This window comes from Nomascus leucogenys, chromosome 10, assembly GCF_006542625.1.
Source record: "Nomascus leucogenys isolate Asia chromosome 10, Asia_NLE_v1, whole genome shotgun sequence".
Classification (NCBI taxonomy): domain Eukaryota; kingdom Metazoa; phylum Chordata; class Mammalia; order Primates; family Hylobatidae; genus Nomascus; species Nomascus leucogenys.
This window is the reverse complement of record NC_044390.1, coordinates 62,651,574-62,663,673: the sequence shown is the minus strand read 5'-3', so window position 1 is coordinate 62,663,673 and position 12,100 is coordinate 62,651,574. Positions and strand designations below refer to the sequence as shown.

Here is a 12,100-nt window from a genome sequence, read left to right as displayed (position 1 = left end):
CAGGGCAGAAATTCTGGAGCACGGGGGAAGCCAGGGCCAGGGGCTCCTGAGGTAGTTTGGGTCAGAGTTTTGGCCTTCAGTCTCCTGGGTGGGGCTCCTGTTTCCTTCATCCTCAAGGTCTGGGAGAACAGGGCGAGGTGCACATTTCTGAAAAAGAAAAGAATCAGGGCCTAAATCTGTGGGTCATAAAGGGAGAAACTGTAGATCTAGATTCTTAAGGTTAGGATATTTGAGCCATAAGATGGCGGGGGTGGGACCGTAAGTTCCAAAGAACAGCGTCCTAGGAGGGAAAAGGGCTGGGGGTCTGGACTCCTGGGTCTGAGGGAGGAGGGGCTGGGGCCCTGGACCCCTGGGTCTGAGGGAGGAGGGAATGGGGCCCTGGACTCCTGGGTCTGAGGGAGGAGGGGCTGGGGATCTGGACTCCTGGGTCTGAGGGAGGAGGTGCTGGGGATCTGGACTCCTGGGTCTGAGGGAGGAGGTGCTGAGGATCTGGACTCCTGGGTCTGAGGAAGGAAGGGCTGGAGGCCTGGACTCCTGGATCTGGGGGAGGAGGGTCTGGGGGCCTGGACTCCTGGGTCTGAGGGAGGAGGCTGGGGGCCTGGAGTCCTGGGTCTGAGGGAGGAGGCTGGGGGCCTGGACTCCTGGGTCTGAGAAGGCTGGGGGCCTGGACTCCCGGGTCTGAGAAGGCTGGGGGTCTGGACTCCTGGATCTGAGGGAGGAGGGGCTGGGGGTCTGGACTTCTAGGTCTGAGGGAGGAGAGGCTGGGGGTCTGGACTCCTAGGTCTGAGGGAGGAGAGGCTGGGGACCTAGACTTATGGGTTTGACGAACGGGCTGGGGCCTTGAGTCCTGGGTCTAGGGGAGGAAGTAGGTGGGGTATCTTTCTTGTCTTCTTGGGGATTGGAGCTAGAGTGCCTGAAAGCGGCAGAAGCGGGCAGCTGAGCCTCCGGGTCCCTGCAGGATTTTTCAAGCTCAGAGGGCAGCCTCTATATCCCTGCAAGGGCTGAGGCTGGTGTACTGGACTGCGTCTCTTCCAGAGACACAGACTGCCTGGGCGAGCCGGTGCTGGATTTGGCACTTTCCAAACCCTGCGACCCTCCCAAGTTCCTAAGGGGCAGCTTTGGGGGTGCATTTAGCGCCGCCACGGCAAAGCAGGAGGTGGGCGATAGGGGGCGCCGGGGATACAGGCCCCGCCCTCGGGGGCGGAGCCTCTCCGCCCGGACTCCTCCCCTACCCGGACTCCTCCCCCTCCCGCTCTCCTCCCTCTTCCCGGCTCCAGCTCCGCCGCCAGCTCCGGCCTTTGCTCCCCCTCCCAGAGTCCCCTCCCCGGAGCGGAGCGCACCTAGGGTCCCTCTCCCGTCCCCCCAGCCCAGCCACCCGTTCAGACCAGCAGCCTCGGGGGGCACCCCCCCGCCAGCCTGCCTCCCTCCCACTCAGCCCTGCCAGGGCCCCCCAGCCATGAATCTCTTCCGATTCCTGGGAGACCTCTCCCACCTCCTCGCCATCATCTTGCTACTGCTCAAAATCTGGAAGTCCCGCTCGTGCGCCGGTGAGAGGCCCACCAGGGCTGGCGAAGGAGAGAGATTGCGGGCGGGGGTTGGGGGCGACCCAGGACTCAGGAAGGGTTTGGGGGCACTAGGGGCACAGGTTCCACCCCCACTGCTTGCTGGGGATCTCTCTTCTAGGTTCTAGGTCTCCAGGGGATCAGTTCCCTTCCCCAGACTGGCGGGGGTGCATACAGTTTCATGTGAATGGCTTTAGGCCCCCAATTCAGCCACCCCTAGCCCCAATCTGGGCAGCCCGAGGGTTCACGGACCGGGAACAGGGAACCATGGCAGGCGGGGAGGTGGCTGTGAGTTGGTGACGTGGACCGTGGCGGCCAGGAAGGGAACGGGAGGGAGGTGACCGGATCCGGGTCCTGAGGTCAGGGAAGGTCCTCCCTAGGCCTCACCTCATGTCCAGACTGCAGGCGGACCCTGAGAGGCCAGGGGTAGCCAAGAGGCCTAGTCTGGGACGGAGCCTCGGGCTGGAGTAGCTTCGGGGACCTGGGCTGCCCCCTGGCTGTGGTCCGTGGGAAAGGGCCCTGCTCAGGCGGGGCGGGCTGGGGAGGCCTCCGGGGACAGCTGCACTCCAGAGCTGCCTCCAGGCTGGTCCCGGGCGCTGTGCCTTAGTTTATTGCCCATGCAGCCCACCCCCAGCCTCCTCTCTCCTTCTGTCTCTCTCTCTCTCTCTCTATCTCTGGACCACAGGAATTTCAGGGAAGAGCCAGGTCCTGTTTGCTGTGGTGTTCACTGCCCGATATCTGGACCTCTTCACCAACTACATCTCACTCTACAACACATGTATGAAGGTAGAGGCTCCACCCCACCTCTCTGGTCCCCACTGAGGCAGAGGAGCCGGGTGTGGGTCCCAGACTCCTAGGTCTGAGGGAGGAGGGGCCGGGAGCCTGGACTCTTGGGTCTGAGGGAGAGGGGCTGGGGGTCTGGACTCCTGGGTCTGAGGGAGGAGGGGCCGGGAGCCTGGACTCTTGGGTCTGAGGGAGAGGGGCTGGGGGTCTGGACTCCTGGGTCTGAGGGAGGAGGGGCCGGGGGCCTGGACTCCTGGGTCTGAGAGAGAGGGGCCGGGGGTCTGGACTCCTGGGTCTGAGGGAGGAGGGGCTGGGGGCCTGGACTCTTGGGTCTGAGGGAGGAGGGGCCGGGGCCCTGGACTCCTAGGTCTGAGGGAGGAGGGGCTGGGCCTGGACTCCTGGGTCTGAGGGAGGAGGGGCTGGGCCTGGACTCCTGGGTCTGAGACGGGAGGGGCTGGGGGCCCTGGACTCCTGGGTCTGAGGGAGGAGGGGCTGGGCCTGGACTCCTGGGTCTGAGGGAGGAGGGGTTGGGGGTCTAGACTCCTGGGTCTGAGGGAGAAGGGGTTGGGGGTCTGGACTCCTGGGTCTGAGGGCGGGGCCTGGACTCCTGGGTCTGAGGGGGGGGCCTGGACTCCTGGGTCTGAGGGAGGGGCCTGGACTCCTGGGTCTGAAGGAGGAGGGGTTGGGGGTCTGGACTCCTGGGTCTGAGGGAGGGGCCTGGACTCCTGGGTCTGAGCCTACTGGGGCACAGGCCTGTGAGTTGAGGCTGCTTCTCATCATCCCCCTCCTCAGGTGGTCTACATAGCCTGCTCCTTCACCACGGTCTGGTTGATTTATAGCAAGTTCAAAGCCACTTACGATGGGAACCATGACACGTTCAGAGTGGAGTTCCTGGTCATTCCCACGGCCGTTCTGGCGTTCCTGGTGAATCATGACTTCACCCCTCTGGAGGTAGGTGCCTTGCTGCGACTCCTTATTTGGGGGGATGGTTGTGGCAGAGTAGCTGTGACAGGAGACCCTCTCACAGGCTTCCTTCTGCAGGGTATGCCCAAACTGCCTTATTTTAGGATGCATAAGTTCAGTGCATGGGCTCTGGGGTCAGAGGAAATTAACACAACAGCAGCAAGACTCGCTATGTGTCAGTCACTACTCTAAGCATTTCACCTACTTACTTTCCTCAGCAGCCCCATTTTACAGATGAGGAAACTGAGGCTTAGGGATTCTTTTTTTTCTGGAGACAAAGTCTTGCTCTGTTGCCCAGGCTGGAGTGCAGTGGCATGATCTCGGCTCACTGCAACCCCCACCTCCCAGGTTCAAGCAATTATCCTGCCTCAGCCTCCCGAGTAGTTGGGAAGACAGGTGCCCATCAGCATGCTCTGCTAATTTTTGTATTTTTAGTCCAGACAGGGTTTCTCATGTTGACCAGGCTGGTCTTGAACTCCTGGGCTCAAATAATCTGCCTGTCTTGGCCTCCCAAAGTGCTGAGATTACAGGCGTGAGCCACCGTTCCTGGCCCAGCCTTCTTGAATTTGAATTCCAAATCTGCTAGTTTCTTTTTCTTTCTTTCTTTTTTTTTCTTTCTGAGACAAAAGTCTCACTCGGTTGCCCAGACTGCAGGCAGTGGCACGATTCTGGCTCACTGCAATCTCCACCTCCCAGGTTCAAGCGATTCTCCTGCTTCAGCCTCCCGAGTAGCTGAGATTGCAGATGCCCACCACCAAGCCAGGTTATTTTTTGTATTTTTAGTAGAGACAGGGTTTCAACATATTGGCCAGGCTGGTCTCGAATTCCTGACCTCAGGTAATCCACCCGCCTCAGCCTCCCAAAGTGCTGGGATTACAGGCATGAGCCACTGCGCCCGGCCCCAAATCTGCTAGTTTCTATTAGCACGATCCCGTGCATGTGACTTGACCTCTCTGTACCTCGGTTTCCACATTCGTAAAGTTGTGATCAGGTCATTGTGAGAATTTACTGAGACTTTGCAGCATTGCCTGGTGTCAAAACACACAAAGACTCTAGAATCGGAATGTAAGGATTTGGACCCTCCCTCTACCATGTAGCAGCTATGGGATTCTGGGCAAATCACATAACTACCCTGTGCCTCAGTTTCCTCATCTGTAAAATGGAGATAATCAGGTCCTATGTCATAGGGTTCAAATGAGAGGTTGGTATTAATAAAGCACAGTGTCTGGGATGAGGTGGGAAGTGCTGTGTCAATGTTCAATGACTGAAGAGTTTAGTCTCATCTCTGATACTTTTACTTTTAAACGTTCGCTGTTATGATTTTTATTCCATGGTGTTTTGCTGGGACCTGTACAAACTCCTGGGAGGAATTTTGGGAGAGCCAGTGCTAAGTTTGCGATCTCTTGCCTCCTGGGGCTTGGCAGGAATCATAAATTCAGGGTAACCTTTTCTTACCTGTGCCCACTCCTGCCTTATAGGAAGATAGGCCTGGGTGGCCAGATGTGCTGATCTTTTCAACAGAAGCCATAATTCAGGAGTTTTCAGGCTAGATGTCTCATTTTAAAATTTTCCCACAGATTCAGAGTATGTTTTTTTTGTTTTGGTTTTTTTTTTTTTTTTTTTTTTTTTTTTTTTTGAGATGGAATCTCACTCTGTCGCCCAGGCTGGAGTGCAGTGGCACCATCTTGGCTCACTGCAACCTCTGCCTCCCGGGTCAAGCGTTTCTCCTGCCTCAGCCTCCCGAGTAGCTGGGATTACAGATGCTTGCCACCACACCTGGCTAATTTTTGTGTTTTTAGTAGAAATGGAGTTTCGCCATGTTGACAGGCTGGTCTTGAACTCCTGGTCTTAAGCAATTCTCCCATCTTGGCTTCCCAAAGTGCTAGGATTACAGGCATGAGCCACCGTGCCTGGCCTTCAAAATGTATCTCTAAAAGCACTGTACAGGCCAGACAAATCCAACAGAGGGTGACTTTGGCCCATGGGTCAGAGATATCAGAGGGAGGCTGCATCATGCTGTGGTGGGAATCTTGGGCTTGGCTCCAGGCCCTGGACTTTGCAAACATTGTTAGCACCTTGCTTGGATCACTTATCCAAGCCCTTGACTTAGCTCATAACTACCCTGTTGACTAGGGATTACTAGACCCATTTTGAAGATGGGGAGACTGAGGCTGAGGGAGGTAGTGCGGCTTGCTAAAGGTGGAGGAGGCCAGACCAGAACCCAGGCCTCTTTTTTCTTTTTTTCTTTTTTTTTTTTTTTTTTAAGTCTTGCTGTGTCACCCAGACTGGAATGCAGTGGCACGATCTCTGCTCACTGCAACCTCTGCCTCTCAGGTTCAAGCAATTCTCGTGCCTCAGTGTCCTGAGTAGCTGGGATTACAGGCATGAGCCACCACGCCCAGGTAAAATTTTTTTGTATTTTTAGGAGAGACAGGTTTTGCTATGTTGACCAGGGTGATCTTGAACTCCTGGCCTCAAGTGATCCACCTGTCTCAGCCTCCCAAAGTGCTGAGATTACAGGTGTGAGCTGCCGTGCCTGACCTAAGGAAAATATTCTTTAAAAATTCAGACACCAGGCTGGGCACGGCGGCTCACACCTGTAATCCCAGCAATTTGGGAGGCTGAGACAGGGGGATCGTGGATCACGAGGTCAGGAGTTCAAGACCAGCCTGGCCAAGATGCTGAAACCCCGTCTCTACTAAAAATACAAAAATTAGCCAGGCATGGTGGCACGCACCTGTAATCCCAGCTACTCGGGAAGCTGAGGCAGAAGAATCACTTGAACCTGGGCAGCAGAGGTTGCAGTGAGCTGAGATCGTGCCACTGTACTCCAGCCTGGGTGACAGAGCAAGACGCCGTCTCAAAAAAAAAAAAAAAAAAAAAAAATTCAGACATCATGGAATAGATAAAAATGCAACACGACTGGGCGCAGTGGCTCACTCCTGTGATCCCAGCACTTTGGGAGGCTGAGGTGGGTGGATCACTTGAGGTGAGGAGTTCAAGACCAGCCTGGCCAACGTGGTGAAACCCTGTCTCTACTAAAAAAATACAAAAATTAGCCGGGCATGGTGGTGAGTGCCTATAATTCCAGCCACTTGGGAGGTTAAGGCAGGAGAATCACTTGAACTCGCGAGGTGGAGGTTTGCAGTGAGCTGAGATCACGCCATCGCACTCCAGCCTGGGCAACAAGGGTGAAACTCGGCCTCAGGAAAAAACAAAAAAATACAACAGACCTTCTGTCTCTCCTTAAACTGTGACTCTGTTCCCTAAGGGCAACCCCAGGGGTGAGAGTTGAATGGGCATCAATTTAATGGGTTCATTTCCCAGCAGCATCAACTAACCTGGCTTAACGAGAGCCTCCCTGGAGGATTCTGGATGATTCTGGGAGCAGGTCCTGGATTCTACCTGCTTCAGTGGGAATCTGGACACGTTTCTTATCCCTTAGGCCTCAGTTTCCTCATCTGTACAATGGGAATGACAACAGTACCTACCTCATGGGGTTAAGGCTCAGGCCAGTTAACACCCTAAGGAGCGATGCCTTGGATGTCGTAAATGCTAGAAAAGCATGAGTTGTTATGAATATGTCCTGGTGCCCCCCACCTTCCTCCCACAAACCAAGACAACCAAGGAGCCACACCTGCCACCTGGCTTTGCTCTCTGAGGTTTCAGTGTGTCTGCAGATCACAGATCACCCCAGGTGGCACTTTCAGGGAGCTGGGGACTGAAAGGGGGCTGGCAGATGTCTTCTTTCCTGTCCCATGATGTCCTGTCCTGCTCATGAATGATGGTTGTCACTGCTCCCTAAATGGTGGCCTCTGCTGAGCACATGGGGACCCCTTTATAGATGCTTACTCCCATTTCCTCACTCATTCAGGAACTGTGCTAGGTGCTAGGGCCACGGGGTGAACAAGAAGTAGGATTCCAGCCCTCACAGAGCTCAATTGCTGGTGTGAGTGGCCAGGAAGGAGATAAGATGGGGTGATGTGACAGTCCTGGGGGAAGGATGGCCAGGGAGGGTCCCTCTCAGGAGGTGACTAATGAGCTGAGGCTGGGAGAATACGGAGGAGGCAGATGTGTGACAGTATAGGGGAAGAGCTTTTCCTGCTGTGGGAACAGTATATGCAACCTGCCACAAGAAATGGCATGTGGGCCGGGCACGGTGGCTCATGCCTGTAATCCCAGCACTTTGGGAGGCCGAGGCAGGCGGACCACCTGAGGTCAGGAGTTCGAGACCAGCCTGGCCAACAAGGCAAAACCCTGTCTCTACTAAAAATACAAAAATTAGCCGGGCGTGGTGGCGGGCACCTGTAATCCCAGCTACTCAGGAGGATGAGGCAGGAGAAGCTCTTGAACCCAAGAGGCAGAGGTTGCAGTGAGCCGAGATCACCCCACTGCACTCCAACCTGAGTGACAGAGTGATACTCCATCTCAAAAGAAAAAAAAAAGGAAAAAGAAAGGAAAGGAAATTTCCAAGACAAGATTCCAACCCAGTCTGCCTTTCGGAGAGGTGCAATTGCAAAGTGTTCATGAGGACGGACTGCAAATCCTTGGTTCAAATCATTGCTCTACTGCTTGCTGGCTGCATGGTCTTGGGCGAGTATCTTACCTTCTCTGGTGTCAGTTTCCTCATCTGTAGAATAAGTGTGCTAATCATAGGATCTCCTCGCCGGGACATGGCGATGATTAAATCAGAGATACCAGTAACTCGGGCAGAACTGTCTGGCACTTGGCAGCACCTGGATCACCTTCCTCCTTCTCTCCACCTTCGCGACACCTGTAACTGCAATGTCGTCCTCTGCCTTCTCTCCCGCCCTGTCCCCTCCCACCTCATCGTGTCCCCGGCCTCTCTGCAGATCCTCTGGACCTTCTCCATCTACCTAGAGTCGGTGGCCATCTTGCCGCAGCTGTTCATGGTGAGCAAGACCGGCGAGGCGGAGACCATCACCAGCCACTATTTGTTTGCGCTGGGCGTTTACCGCACACTCTATCTCTTCAACTGGATCTGGCGCTACCATTTCGAGGGCTTCTTCGACCTCATCGCCATCGTGGCAGGCCTGGTCCAGACAGTCCTCTACTGCGATTTCTTCTACCTCTATATCACCAAAGGTAGCCGGGATGTGGGGCGGCTGGAAGGGAACCTCCTATGTCCGCAGCTCCTGCCCTCCCTGGTGCCTGGGGTCTCCTTACCCCTGTATTATGCAAAGGAGGGAACATTTCTTCGCCTGCTTTCTGGGGTCGCAGGCCCACCATCCTCCTAGGAATTCAGACCGTTAGCCTCTGCCTCCCTAAGGGCTAAGGAGTTTCTGTCCTTAGCCCCTGTGTCACTTGGAGTGCAGGCCAGGCAGGGCAGGGACTCAGCCCACTGAAATTCATTCATTTATTCATTCAACGAACGTATTGAGTACTTTCTGTGTCCCCAGCCAGGTGCTAGGCTCTGGGGATACAGTAGGAGGAGAAAAGATAGACAAAGGCCTCCATTTCTCTTTTATTCTGGTGGGAGAGATGGTGAATGAACAAGTAAAGAAAGAGAATTGGCCGGACGCGGTGGTTCACGCCTGTAATCCCAGCACTTTGGGAGGCCGAGGCGGGAGGATGGCTTGAGCCGAGGAGTTCGAGACTAGCCTGAGCAACATGGCGAGTCCCTGTCTCTACAAAAAAATAGAAAAATTAGCTGGGTGTCGTGGCATGCACCTGTAGTTCCAGCTACTCAGGAGGCTGAGGTGGGAGGATCCCCTGAGTCTGGGGAGTTCAAGGCTGCAGTGAGCTGTGATTGCCTGGGCGATGGAGTGAGACCCTGACTCAGAAAAACAAAACAAAAAAAACCCTAAATATAAAAAAAATAAAAAATAGAGAATTGGCCAGGCACAGTAGCTCATGCCTGTAATTCCAGCACTTTGGGAGACTGAGGCAGGGAGATTTCTTAAGCCTAGGAGTTCCAGAGCAGCATAGCAAGACCCTGTCACTATAGAAAATAAAAAATAAAAAAATTAGCTGGGCATGGTGGTGCATGCCTGTGGTCCCAGCTCCTTGGGAGACTGAGGTGGGAGAATTGCTTGAGGAGGTCAAGGCTGCAGGGAGCTGTGACTATGCCACTGCTCTCCAGCCTGGGCTACAGGGTGGGACCTCGTCTCAAAAAAAGAAAGAAGAAAATTGCCAGTAGTGAGAAGGGGTAGGAAAGAAAGAAACCAGGAATGTATTTGTGAGTCCTGGGGGACCTCCCTCCCTGTGGATCTGCCCATCTAGTGTGCCTGCCCTGCTCTGGCTGTGGGAGGCTGTCCCCTCCCTGCAGGGGCCCCAGAGGTAATGCCCTCCCTGTTTTCTCTCCTCACAGTCCTAAAGGGGAAGAAGTTGAGTTTGCCGGCATAGCCCAGGGTCCTCTCCATCTCTCTCCTCGGCAGCGGCGGGAGGCAGAGGAAGGCGGCAGAAGATGAAGAGCTTTCCCACCCAGGGGTGACTTTTTTAAGAAACCACCTCTCATGCTCCCCATCCTGCCTCCTGCCGGGTTTCAGGGGGACAACGGAGGATCCAGGTCTTGGGGAGCTCAGGACTTGGGCTGTTTGTAGTTTTTTGCCTTTTAGAGAAGAAAAAAAAAATCTTTCTTTAGTTTTGGATTCTGATGACTCGTTTTTCTTCTACTCTGTGGCCCCAATTTTTATAAAGTGTTTTTGAGTGTCCTATGGGCCGGGGCAGGGTCCAAGATCTTTTCCCTTCCCCAGGCCCCTCGGCCCCCTCCCAGATCCCACCCCCAGCCCCACTGGTTGCCAAACACTAAATCTGCCGACACCCATCTGCCCCACCTCCTGCCATGGCCATGAACTGCAACCCCCACTAAATTTCTAGACTGGGGATAGGGAGAAAGGGAGGCCCAGGAAGGTCTCCCCTGATTTTTTTTCATAGTAATTTTTTCCCCCAGAGTTTGAATTTTTTGGTCTTCTCCTGGTTTTTTGGCAAATTAGGGGGGCCCGGGGATCAAGTGCGGGAAGGGGGCTGGCCCGAGGGTCCCATGGCTCTCACACCATGTTTTTGTACAGAACTGATGGTTGATTCTTTGTTCTCTTGAAATAAACAGAAGAAAATGAAACCTTTCTTTCGCTGCTCCTTGCCACTCTGTCTCTGGTGTGTGTGGGGTCCTGCCCCCGCCCCTCTTTCTGCTCTGCTTTTGCCTTGTTGACTATCTGCAGGCGAGGAGGCCCGGGAGGAGCAGGAAGAGGAGAAACTGGGTCTCCCAAGACTCTCAGCTGTGCAGTTCCTCGAGGTGCTGCTGGGAGGAGGTTTTGGAGAGAATCTTGAAGAGTCTTCTTACCTTGGCACAGAACTTGTCTGATGGTTCTCCAAACCCTCAGGGTTGCAGAGGACCTTCAGGAGCATTGGCTGGGCATGGTGGCTCATGCCTGTAATCCCAGCACTTTGGGAGGCCGAGGTGGGTGGATCACCTGAGGTCAGGAGTTCGAGACCAGCCTGGCCAACATGGCGAAACCCCGTCTCTACTAAAAATACACAAAAAAAAAATTAGCTGGGCGTGGTGGTGTGCCCCTGTAGTCCCAGCTACTTAGGAGGCTGAGGCAGGAAAATTGCTTGAACCCAGGAGGCGAAGGTTTCAGTGAGCTGAGATCACGCCACTGTACTCCAACCTGGGCGACAGAGTGAGAATCCATCTCAAAAAAAAAAAAAAAAAAAAGAGCATGTATGTCAGGGACCACACATGGGCAGCCCCAGTCCTACCCTCACTTGACATTTTTTGTTGAGGCATTCTGTTTTCTTAAAAAAAAGAGAATGGGTCGCTAGCCTTTAAAAACCAGATTTTCACATTTCTGGCTTCTCTTAAAAAAGAAAAAAATCCATCAGTCTAACAATGCTGGGTCCTAATTTCTGGGTGGCAACAGATGGCTGGATCTGAATGGATGGGACGCAGCTCTTTTCACCACAGTCCCCAGGACTTGGCTGCAGGCTTGTTACATTTATTATTGGGCTGACGCCGTGTGGTTATTTTTGTTTGTTTGCGAAGTTAAGAGGAAAGTGAAATATTTTCCTTGTCTCTCTCCAGATTGGCCTCACACCTGGCCTATTTTCTTCACTTATGTTACCTGCCTGGCTGTTGTTGGCTTTTGGATTTTTGACCCTTGACCATGTCAAACTTCCTAGATGTCCTCTAAGACCTTCCTAAACTGTGTAGCTGTCTGCAGCTTCCCTGGAGGCTGGCTCTGGAAGCCTGAGGAGGCAGGGAGGTGGCGTTTCCTGAGCACTTGATATGCGCCAGGCACTGTGTGTTACGCGGATGAGCTCCTGCGACCCTCACGGCATCCCTACAGAGGGGGCACTTTGTGGATGAGGAAATAGGTTCAGAGGGGTGAGTGGCAAAGGTGGGCTTTGCACCTGGGCTTCGTGATGCCAGAGCTTGTGTGTTTAACCAACATGGTGTGGTTTTTCAGCCGGTTTTTTGTTTCTTTCTCTTAAGTCAAGGGACCTTCTGTTTGGATTTGTGCCTGGAAGCCCAGTATGGAAAACACAGGAGCGGGGCTGCTCGCTCGCTGGGGATGACTGGGGAAGGGGGTTGTATTGCTGCCTGCTCAGCCCAAGGCGCCTTTTTTTTTTTTTTGGAGACAGGTCTCACTCTCCCAGACTGGAATGCTGTGGCGCGATCTTCTCTCACTGCAACCTCTGCCTCCTTGTTTTAAGTGATTTTCCTACCTCAGCCTCCAGAGTAGCTGGGACTACAGGCGTGTACCATCATACCTGGCTAATTTTTTTTTTTTTTTTTTGAGACAGTCTCCCTCTGTTGCCCAGGCTGGAGT

At 54.1% G+C, this 12,100-nt stretch overlaps 1 protein-coding gene across 1 annotated transcript; it reads left to right on the top strand.

Moving 5' to 3' along the window:
• The first annotated feature begins 1,244 nt into the window (after positions 1-1,244).
• On the top strand, positions 1,245-10,394 carry KDELR1 (KDEL endoplasmic reticulum protein retention receptor 1). The gene is made up of 5 exons (XM_030820977.1): positions 1,245-1,547; positions 2,248-2,348; positions 3,138-3,296; positions 8,162-8,414; positions 9,640-10,394. The coding sequence occupies exons 1-5, from the start codon at positions 1,457-1,459 to the stop codon at positions 9,672-9,674; spliced, it is 639 nt and encodes a 212-aa protein (XP_030676837.1). The 5' UTR covers positions 1,245-1,456; the 3' UTR covers positions 9,675-10,394.
• Positions 10,395-12,100: the final 1,706 nt, after the last annotated feature.